At 41.5% G+C, this 12,019-nt stretch overlaps 1 protein-coding gene across 8 annotated transcripts in view; it reads right to left on the minus strand.

Annotated features, from left to right (window-relative positions):
• LOC146300675 (ankyrin repeat and IBR domain-containing protein 1-like) overlaps nt 1-12,019 on the minus strand; it is a 100,270-nt gene that overhangs the window by 79,797 nt on the left and 8,454 nt on the right. For 6 of the 8 annotated variants that reach the window (XM_084704356.1, XM_084704348.1, XM_084704367.1 and 3 more), the window contains 2 exons: nt 6,974-7,156; nt 6,409-6,526 (listed from right to left, as the gene is read on the minus strand). In XM_084704356.1, the coding sequence (XP_084560482.1) occupies nt 6,409-6,526; nt 6,974-7,156 (301 nt within the window). Of the gene's footprint in view, nt 1-6,408; nt 6,527-6,664; nt 6,770-6,973; nt 7,157-12,019 lie in introns of those variants that run through there. The other 2 variants (XM_084704370.1, XM_084704364.1) reach the window with 2 other exon arrangements.

Genomic DNA, 12,019 nt, shown 5'->3' on the forward strand with positions numbered 1-12,019 from the left:
AACATGAGATTAATTATACAGCCCTTTGTTTACCATTTCATAAAGTATCTTGGCTAATCTCTTGTGCATAGCCTCACTGTACCACAGGTATGCTCTTCCTATAAGGACTTTCATTTTTAACATCCCTGTTTTATCTTTAGGTTATATTTTGAATTAACTTGTATTAAGTATTCTTCAGAAATGTTAGCTGTAGCTACTTACCTCAAAATTACTTAGAAGGACCACCGCCTTGGCATGGCCCATGAACTGCGAACCAAAGTATCACGATCGAACGCGGTCACCGGCCCAGTAGCGCAGATGGATGTCCAGCTGTTTGGTTTTTGGTGGTTTTGTTGAGGCTTTCATCCAGCATTGGTACAAAACCTGCAGCCTGGTTGACCTGTTCGGTAAGCTCCTTGGTGATGAAAGGGGCAAGACCGAACTTTGTAATATACGCGGTCTTGTTGCTCCCATGCGAGAAAGTTGACGCAATGTCAGAGTCAGGGAACATTATTTGTTTGTGAAGGTTGTGATACCCTCATTGGAGGTGTAGGAGTGGTGTTGGGATATGGTCTTAGGGTCCACAACACTTCTGCCTGGAGCGTTGGTGTCGACCCGCACAGTATAGTTGACTGTGATGCCTGTCGCGGTGTAGAACTAAAACTTGTGCAAGCCACCACAGAGGTTGAGAGGGGGTCGGGGTCACACAGAACATAGCTATTGGCGCCTGGCTCAAACAAACCTCCGCCAGTTTCCTGTGCTGGCCACTTTTGGTATGAGAGTCCAAGGCCACATGCCCCATCGTTCCGACTTTAAACGTCTTTCTGCACAAAGTGCACTGTCCCTTCCACACATTCCCCTGCACTGACTGAACCCAGTTATACTTTGGGTCATGGACCCACAGCGGATTAAACCAGCATTTGCCCATCACTCACTGCCGAGTGCTGTCCACAGCAAATGGCGACGATTTCCAATGCGAGTGCAAAGACTGTACTGTACAATGCAGCTAGGGGGTATCAGCGTCTCAGCCAGTTCAGAGCCATATACAGGTTGCATAATATTTGGGATGCAACATTTGGGTGTACTAAGATTCGTTGTAAAAACGAACAATAAACAAATGTGGCGCCGTATCAAATAAGGAAGGTGGTCAAAATTAGGACTTGATAAACAAAATTTAAGACCTGTTGACAAAATGTAATACTTTTTCAAAGCCTTAAATTATGAATACTAAATTTAGGACTTTCTAAGACCTCTCGGGTACCCTGACACATACATACATATATATATACACACACACGCGCATATATATATACACACACACACGTGTGTGTACATACATATATATATATACACACGCACGTGTGTGTACATACATATATATATATATACACACACACATACACGCGTGTGTATATATATTAGGGCTGTGAAAAATAACGCATTATGATTAAATTACAGGATTAATTGGTTATTTTTGTTTAACGCATTTAACATAATATACCCACAATTCCACCCAATCTGCAACTTATGGATGAGAAGTTTGTGTTCCAAAAAAACTACGATGGAACATCCAATAAAATCAAAGTGATATGCACACTGCGGGAAGACGTTATCAAGCGTCTGCTAAATGACAATGCTAAATGACTGAATGTTATCTTTTCACCGAAGCAATGCCAGCCTAAAGTAACCCATACCACTTCAACGCGAAGCATGCGTTGGTCGGCGAGGGGAGTTAAAGTAGAATGCGCCAAACCACCCTCACTGAACAGCGCAGGGCCCTGACTAAGTCTGCTTGTGACAAGGTGACTAGCACAGTTGCCAAATGTATTGCAAAAAGCTGTAGACCGATTTATTTTGTTGAGAACGAGGGGTTCACCAAAGTTTTGCGAGTGGCAACGGGTGACCCGAGCATCAAGGTACCGCAAAATCAAAGACGCACACTAATGACAAAAAAATTGGAAAATTGGTAAAATGTAATCATGATTAATTTCATAATAAATGTTAATCATTTCACAGCCCTAATATATATATATTTCTTATATACTAGTGTAATCCTCCTCTACAGAGGATTCAGAACGCAGCGGCCCGCATGGTCTATAATCTACCCAGACACTCCCATGTTACCCCTCTCCTCATCTCTCTCCACTGGCTACCCATCAACCCCCGTATCAGATTCAAGACCCTGGTACTGACCTTCCAAGCAGTGAATGGGACTGCACCCGACTACATCAAGTCTCTCCTGCAACCTTACACCCCCACCCGTCACCTACGGTCTTCTTCAGACAACCGCCTAGTGGTCCCAGCGCTCAAGACTGCCCGATCCCAACACAAGCTCTTCTCCTGCCTGGCCCCCCAATGGTGGAACCAGCTCCCCACCTCCATCAGGGACACTGACTGTCTCCCCACCTTCAAGTAAAGGCTCAAGACGCACTTGTTCCGGGAGTACAATGGCACGTAGGAATGCTTGGCTGGACTTGATGTTAGTTTCCTCCAGGATCACAATAACTCATTGAGTGACTTGTTGCTCTTGTAGGTTAGATACAACGAGGTTAAGTCTTGTACTCGCTGTGAAATATTTTTACTGTTGATTGTTCTTCTACAGGTACAGTCCTGCACTTTTTGTGGTTCATGTTGTTTTAATTTGTAACTTGTATAACTGCATGCTCTTATGGGTCTTCCCTTTTGGCACTTGTTTAGTTTTTTCACAATGTATGGTTCATGTTTTGGCTGCTTGCAATGTTTGGGACTACCTTGTTGTTATGATCAGTGACCTATGCTCTTTTGTAAGGCTCTCTCTTGGAAGTCGCTTTGGATAAAAGCGTCTGCTAAATGCATAAATGTAAATGTAATAATTGGACTAATACGCTGTTCCTATTGGTCCAGAGACGTTTTCAAAAGTCAATAAATCTGTTTATTATATGGCAATGACGGTACAAGCTTTCTGATTGGCTAATGGGTAGTCATGCCAGACGCGTATTGTCCTCCTTAGCGGTCAATACGGCTCCGTATTGCCCTCTGACGTAATCTTCAAAATGAGCGACAAGTCAGATGCTGAGTTTTACTATCCAGATGATGCTGAAAAGATTTGTCATCGAAAGTGAGGATGAAGAATAGACTCTTTTAAACACTTGTCGTTATTTTGTGTTGAAATTAAAGCCATTTTAGCAGAACCATGTTGTCCGCTTTCTATCAAAAGTAATGAGTTGCTTGGCAACACATGAAACACAGCGTGAGAAGACTTGAGAGCTAGCTACAATTAGCCTATAGGTACCATTTATTTTCGTTTACAAAATGAAAAGAAGCTAAAAATGCCATATAATAAACTATTTACTAACCTCGACCGTTCGGTCATGCCGGGAAATATCAAACCTCGGCTTTGCCGTATCGACCGAGCGATAGCGAGGTTGATAGGCAAAGCAACAAGCGGTTGCCTTGGAGATGTAGCAATTGACCTTAACGACGTGGCATCTGTACGGCAACAAAGTAGACTAAATTGCCTTAAAAAACCCTAAAACAACCAAATATGTTTTTTTCACAGGTTCGCAAACGCCCCACAATCGCTTCCCGTTTTAAAGAAGTATCCGAAACAGACAGAAAACGAATTCTGGTTGAAAGAAATAGCTCAAATACGAACACAGCGACTAAAAACATTCTGCGGAGATTCAACGTGTTTGATTGGGATCTTCCCACGTATTGTTGTAGTATATAAGAAACCAAATGTTTACTCTTCGACAGGTCAGCAAACCCTTTGTTGCCTCGATTTGTTAAAACGATTTGACCTCGACCTACGGTCTCGGTTAACAAACGTTTTAACAAATCTCGGTTTACAAAGGCGTTTGCAGACCTGGTCAGGAGTAAACATTTGATATATATATACATATATACACACACACACACACACAGTCAGGTCCATAAATATTTGGATATTGACACAATTTTCATCATTTTGGCTCTGTATACCACCACAATGGATTTGAAATGAAACAATCAAGATGTTCTAAGTAAGTGCAGTGTGTGTTTAAGTGCAGACTTTAAGCTTTAATTTCAGGGCATTTACATCCAAATCAGGTGAACGGTGAAGGAATTACAACACATTTTATATGTGCCCCCCCCCCCCCTTTTTAAGGGACCAAAAATAATTGGACAAACTAACATAATCATAAATCTAATTTTCACTTTTAATACTTGGTTGCAAATCCTTTGCAGTCAATGACAGCCTGAAGTCTGGAACCCATAGACATCACCAGACGCTGGGTTTCGTCCCTGGTGATGCTCTGCCAGGCCTCTACTGCAACTGTCTCCAGTTCCTGCTTGTTCTTGGGGCATTTTCCCTTCAGTTTTGTCTTTAGCAAGTGAAAATGCATGCTCAATTGGATTTAGGTCAGGTGATTGACTTGGCCATTGCAGAATATTCCACTTCTTTGCCTTAAAAAACTCTTTGGTTGCTTTCGCAGTATGCTTCGGGTCATCTGCACTGTGAAGCGCCGTCCTATGAGTTCTGAAGCATTTGGCTGAATCTGAGCAGATAATGTTGCCCGAAACACTTCAGAATTCATCCTACTGCTTTTGTCAGCAGTCACATCATCGATAAATACAAGGGAACCAGTTCCATTGGCAGCCATACATGCCCACGCCATAACACCACCTCCACCATGCTTCACTGATGAGGTGGTATGCTTTGGATCATGAGCAGTTCCTTCCCTTCTCCATACTCTTCTCTTTCCATCATTCTGGTACAAGTTGATCTTGGTCTCATCTGTCCATAGGATGTTGTTCCAGAACTGTACAGGCTATTTTAGATGTTTTTTGGCAAACTCTAATCTGGTCTTCCTGTTTTTGAGACTCACCAATGGTTTACATCTTGTGGTGAACCCTCTGTATTTACTCTGGTGAAGTCTTCTCTTAATTGTTGACTTTGACACAGATACGCCTACCTCCTGGAGAGTGTTCTTGATCTGGCCAACTGTTGTGAAGGGGTTTTTCTTCACCAGGGAAAGTCATCCACCACAGTTGTTTTCCGTGGTCTTCCAGGTCTTTTGGTGTTGCTGAGCTCACCAGTGCGTTCTTTCTTAAAAAAAATGTACCAAACAGTTGATTTGGCCACACCTAATGTTTTTGTTATCTCTCTGATAGGTTTGTTTTGATTTTTCAGCCTACCGATGGCTTGCTTCACTGATGGTGACAGCTCTTTGGACTTCATATTGAGAGTTGACAGCAACAGATTCCAAACACAAATACCATACTTGAAATGAACTCTAGACCTTTTATCTGCTCCTTGTCAATGAAATACCGAACTCCCTTTATGAGGGAATAACATACACCTGGCCATTGAACAGCTGAGCAGCCAATTGTCCAATTACTTTTGGTCCCTTAAAAGGGGGGGGGCCCACATATAAAATGTGTTGTAATTCCTACACCGTTCACCTGATTTGGATGTAAATACCCTGAAATTAAAGCTGAAAGTCTGCACTTAAAGCACATCTTTTGATTGTTCCATTTCAAATCCATTGTGATGGTATACAGAGCCAAAATGATGAAAATTGTGTCAATGTCCAAATATTTATGGACCTTATGTGTGTGTGTATATATATATATATATATATATATATATATATAGTGCTTTCGACATTCATGCTGTCTAGCTAAATTGTGCTTATGACATTCATACTGTCTTGCACAGGGCCCATTTAGGGTGCCAGAGGAGCTAGCACCCTAGACTCACTCAAAGTTCTCCAAGTTTGTGGTAGAAGGGCCACCTTTTCTTGGCACACACGTTGCATATAGCTACTTTTTTGGTATTTTTCTGAAACCTTTCTGATAGACCTGCCAAACCGCTGATGGGGAAGCCATTTTAGTTGGTTGTAGAAAAAGGGTCTCGCGAGTTTTGTATTATCTGATCTAATCCAATCTTCTGATCGCCCTTTATAGTCCACAAACAAATCAATTTTAAACCTATCGGCCTCTATCGGCTAATACTGATCGGCGGCCAATACTGATCGGCAGCCGATAGATCGGCGCACCCTTAGTTTACACGCAATATTAAGTTTTTCTCAGACCTCATACTTTTTGTTAAGCATGCTTGTTTGTCAAAGCCTGCATGTTACACCAAGGAAAGTTACATATGCTTGGAAAGTTCAACTCGATCTAGCTTGTTCAGTTTTATTAACCAAAAGTTAGACTAAGTTGATGGGTTGGAACAGAAGCGAGGCTTGTGTATTGCTGCCTGACGTGTTGACAGCTCCTGTAGCGAATACACAATCTAGAATTATTATATTATTATTTTGGATTCCGTACGGGATAGTATGTTACCTATGTCCACAAATATAATTGTGTTATCCTCACTACGAACCATGGTATTTTATAATCTTATGTTTTGAACTGGACACTGTGCAAGAGTGTGTGTGTGTGCGTGTATGTGCTCTAGCATACCATGGGCCCTGAGCAGAGCCTCTGCAGTGAAAAGAGGGGCCTGCAACATGTCTGCGGTTTCCACGATCAACATGTCCTTTAGACGACGCAGCTCCTGAGGCCTCAGACCCTCATACATCTGGGAGAGACAGCCGCAGAGAGGGGAGAGTGAAGACAGAAGGAAAGGAGAGGAAGAGATTATAAACAAAGTTTAAACACAGACCAATTTATATGACTCTGTTCTGGTGCACACTAAGATAGTGGACCACCGTGTTACCGGAATCACATTCTGATCCTGGGATGACAGATAGTTATAATTTGTCCAAGTGTGTGTGCGCATCTAGCCAGAAGCTGTGCAGCACAAGTTGTCAGCTGACTCCAACTACAACAACAAATTTCAGTAGGACAACAATGAGGACTGCTCTACAGATATGCAGCTAAAGGACATTAGCAGACAATTGTCTTTCATATTGTCTGCTAATGTCCTTTGGCTTAGCAATTCCAATACTTTAACAAGTAGATTGTGATACTAATAAGGCGAGGCATGGCACCAGGAAGACAGGGTGGTAGGTTGAGTCAGACACACCTCTCTGTGGTCCAAGGCTGCGTACTCGGCCTCTATGCCCTCTGCCTCAGGGGCAAGGGAGAACACCATCTGGGACTCCAGGCTGAGGGCCAGCTCCTTGTGGTGCTGCTTCTCCGCACAATCGCACGGTGTCTCCCGGTTCTCATTCTCCATAAACAGGTCTGCCTGCCTCTGAACCAAAAGCTGCACACAGTCCGTACATTAGAGAAAGAACAAGTTAGAGTTTTGTTACTCCACTTTCATCTGTGAAGTTTGTAGGAAGAGTAAGATTCTTGTTGTTGGTAATAAACTGTCTCATTAGATGCAAATATGAAACTATCACACCAGGAAAACAAAGGCTACAAGAAAACACTATCATATTTATGGTTGCAGTCAAGGTCAATCTTGAACTTTATCTAAAACTGTTCAGCAAAAATAATTTTCAAGATGGGATATAGTCTATATATCCTATCCCATATCCAATACTTCATATTAGTGTCACAGCAGTGTGTCTGACTTGTTCACAGAGACTGAGGTCAGACAGAACCTAACCTTCTGTAGTGGTCGAAAGAAAAACATTTGCCAGCGCTTTATCATTAAAGATGGTGGACCTAGCAGATAAAGTAGCAGCATGTCCCAAAATTATCCAAATGTCTGATATTTTATGAATTTATTTTATTTATTTATTTATGTATTTATTTATTGAATGGTATGTAGCTGATTTTTATTTTATTGAACTGTGTTTTGTTCTGAGATACTTTAGAAGGGAGAGAGAACCTGTTTGTAAGAGCCAATTCAATGTTTTGTGTAAATTACCTGTTATTTTTGTTTCTTAATAATTACAGTTTTGCAGTGTAATTAGTATTTGTTTCTTATAAATTGTACAAAGTGTATATTCTTTTACTTATTTTATTTATTTTGTACAACTAGATATTTTTGTATGCATGTGGCGCACCTGTGCAGTTCTGCCTGGCCATGCCCACAGGAGAAAGAGTAGTAGAAAGTCCATGAGGCTGTAAGGTAATGGAGGCCAGCAGCATGCAAGAAGAAATATTTATTTTACAGTTTTTTGAAAGAACAAAAAATCTGTACTTTTTTTGCATTTAAGTTTTTGGGGCAATAAAACTTGTTCTCTACGTTTTTCTAAGATTTTCTGGTTTAGTGTTTTTTTCTACGCGTACAATTCTTTTCTTTTGCACCTACAAGGAATGGGAGTTTGGACTTTGCTTATATATTTAGTAAAATAAATATTTTTTGTTGTTTATTGAAAATCTTGTTTTATTTTTGGTAACACGAGAAAGATTAGCTAACTAGGTGCGACGTGTCCGTGAGGAGAATTTGTGGCCGCGGAGATATTTTCGATTTTTAAGCCTGGAACATGACTGTCATCGGTCAATTTTGTTGGACAATCTTTAAGTGGACTTAAGTAACTTTTCCACGCTTTTTGATGGATTTTCAACGATTTCGGACATGTTTTGAGTTGGACACGCTAGCTACGTGTAGTTAGCTTATGGTAATGCAAGAGTGTTTCTTGTACCTGATAAGGCACGCGCTGCAAGCATGGACACTAATATGGAGCCAGAGGACTGGAAAGCTGCTTCAAAAAGCGTGCCGAAGATGACTGTCAAAGCCCAAAAGGAACGGTTAAACCAGTTCATAGGAACTCGGAGAGCCAAGTTGGGACATTTGACTAAGCAAATGCGCGAAATCAAAGCCTTATCAAGGGACTCTGGTAACTTGAACTATGGATTGGATCGAAAGAGTAAAGCTTCAACCTAGCGAAGCTGAACAATGTCACGTTGAGATTGAATGCGACGATAGTGTTTCTATGATAGTGAGTACTCTCGTACTCTCAAATACCCCTCTGTAGGAAAGCATCCGTTAGTACTCAAATAGGGTCAAATGTTTCATCTACAACTTCCGCTAGACTAAAGGTTGAAACTGAAAGAGCAAAGTTGTTAGCAAGAGCTAGTACTCTGAAGCAAGAGCTTGAGTTAGAAGAAGCAGCGCTCAGTGTAAAGAGAGAAAACTTGGAGCTTCAAACAGTTATAGCCGCAGCTGAAGCCAAGCTTCAGGTGTTGTCAACGTACAAAACAGTAAGAAGCAGTTCAGTTGTTGATTGTGCGTCAAAGGCTGCTGTAATCGTAGATACGTGCAGTAAAACAGAGAAAAAGGTTGAAACTGCATTGGGCGATATAGTTATTCCAAAATCGTTTTATAGTGATGCTCCAACTGATGCTGGTATGTTTACAAAGCATGCTAGTGTTCAACGAGGGTTTAATAATGTTCAACAGTCTGTCTGATGCAAATGGACCAACACAGGTTGAAGCAGGAAGTCTGTTCAGCATCATGCAACGTCAAAACGACATAGCTGAGTTTCTGATAAAACAATATCTGCTCTCCCATCTATGAACATCACAGTCTATAGTGGCGATCCGCTCAAATGTATCTTTTTTTTTATCCGAGCATTTGAGCATGGGGTAAAGAGTAAAACTCAGAATGACAGAGATTGGTTGTATTTCTTAGAGCAGTTTACTCAAGGGCAACCTAAACTACTTGTACGCAGTTGTCAGCACATGCCTTTTGACAGAGGCTACAAAGAGGCCAATAAACTGCTCTACCAACATTTTGGTAACAAGTTCACCATAGCTACTGATTATATTGAGAAAGCTCTCAATTAATTATTAGGCCAGTTATCAAGCCTGAGGATAGCAAAGCTTTAACATAATTTGCTGTTTTTCTTACTGGTTGCTGCAATACAGTATGCAGCATTGGGTATGTAGAAGAGATGGATATCCCAAGCAATATGCGCACCATCTTATCAAAACTTCCATTTACATGGAGAGAAAAATTGAGAATTATGGCTTGTGAATATCAAGAAAGAACAGGTAGAAGGTCCAGATTTTCTGACCTGGTTAGTTTTGTGGAGAAGCAAACAAAGATCGTTTCACATCCACTTTTTGGTAATATTCAGGACAACAAGCCACCAAAAGACAATACAAAGTTACAATGGAACAGATCGAAAAGTGAAACAAGTAAAGACAATTTAAATGCTTTTGCAACCAGTGCAATCGTGGTTCCAGAGTCTAAGAAACAAAGAGCACAAAAGGGGACTGCAGTTCACAGTAAGTTGTGTCCGTGCTGGAGCAATGAGCGTAGCTTAGAATTTTATGACGTTCTGAAACTGCTTTTCAGGGCTATCGAGCCATGGAGAGTCATAAATAGCCAAGGAGATGGGCCTTACGCCGTCAAGACAATCTTAGGTTGGGTTGTTAACGGACCTTTAGTTAGAGAAGGCATTCTGAAAGACGAGGAAGCGCCACTGGTGATGGCTAATAGGATTTCTGTTGTAAGTTTAGAGAATCTCGCTCAGTAGCAACTGAAGTATGACTTTCCTGAATGTCAGCAGGCTGAAAGATCGGAAATGTCGATAGACAGTTCTTGAAGTCTGTGTCTCAATCCACAAAGCTTGTCGATGGTCACTACTGCATTGACCTTCCGTTAAAGAGAAAAGATGCAGTGTTTCCCAACAACCGCAAAGTTGCCGTGCAGCGTGCTCATTTTGTAATGAAGAAATTCAAAAGAAATGTGGGTTTCCATCAGGAGTATAGCAACTTCATAAATGACATGCTAAAAAAGGGTCATGCAGAGAAAATAGATGATGGTTAAAGGTATTCCTGGTAGAACCATGTACCTTCCTCATCATGGGGTGTACCATCCCCAGAAGCATAAACTTTGAGTGGTGTTTGATTGTGCGGCTTCTTATCAAGGAAAATCTCTTAACTCTCAGCTGTTGCAGGGACCTGATTTGAACTCTCTTGTTGGTGTGTTAATTAGGTTTAGACAATAGCCAGTTGCTTTTGCAGCAGACGTAGAAGGGATGTTTCATCAGGTTAGGGTTCCAGCTAAAGACGCAGAACTGCTGGGGATTTCTGTGGTGGCAGGAAGAGGCTGCACTGAATATAGAGGAATATAGGATGACCGTTCATATATTTGGTGCCTTGTCGTCTCCAAGTTGCGCAATATATGCAGTACAAAAGTGTGCAGAGGACAACAGTGACCTATACAAGCCTGAGGTAACTAGAACAGTGATGAGGAACTTATGTTGACAACTGTTTAAGGTCTGTGGCTACCGGGCAACAAGGCATCGCATTGATTGGTGATATGCATGCTGTATGTGCTTCTGGAGGGTTCAATTTAACTAAGTGGATTTCTAAGTCTCAGTGTGTTGGCATCTGTCCCCGAAGAGGATAGAGCAAAGGCAGTGAAAGACTTGGATCTGGAGAGACAGGTTGCCTATGGAAAGGGCTTTAGGAGTGAGGTGTTGTATAGAGACAGACACCTTTAGGTTCAAGGTAAATCTACAGGAAAAGCCGTTGACAAGGAGAGGGATTTTGTCTATGGTCAGCTCCATTTATGATCCTCTAGAATTCTGTCTCCAGTAGTTCTTCTTGCAAAAAAGATATTGCAAGAGCTTTGTAGAATGAGACACGATTGGGATGACAGCATTTCTGAGACTCTCAGACATCAATGGGTTTAATGGTTGGCAGACCTACAAAAAATAAACGACTTTCAGGTTAAGAGATGTATGAAGTCAATTGACATTGGTGAAGTCGTTTCAGCCCAGCTGCATCATTTTGCAGATGCCAGCGAACGAGGTTATGGCACCGTGTCATACATACTTATGAAGAACAAGGAAGGTAAACAGCACTGTGCTTTTGTTATGGGTAGAGCGAGAGAAGCCCCATTAAAACCAGTTACTGTGCCACGTCTTGAGCTTACTGCTGCAGCAATGGCTGCAAAAATGGACAGTATGTTGAAATCTGAGTTGGACACGGAGCTTCAGGAATCTGTGTTTTGGACGAACAGTACTACAGTCTTAAAGTATCTCAACAATGAAAGTGCAACGTTTCAAAACTTTGTAGCTAACAGATTAACTTTGATTAGGGAGCTTTCAAACATCTCACAATGGCAATATGTAAACACGTCATAGAATCCAGCCGACAGTGCCTCAAGAGGTCTCACTGCAGATGCTTTTCTTAAATCACTGTTGTGGTTTTCAGGTCC

The sequence above is a fragment of the Hypomesus nipponensis genome, chromosome 2, assembly GCF_054491055.1.
Source record: "Hypomesus nipponensis isolate SF chromosome 2, ASM5449105v1, whole genome shotgun sequence".
Classification (NCBI taxonomy): domain Eukaryota; kingdom Metazoa; phylum Chordata; class Actinopteri; order Osmeriformes; family Osmeridae; genus Hypomesus; species Hypomesus nipponensis.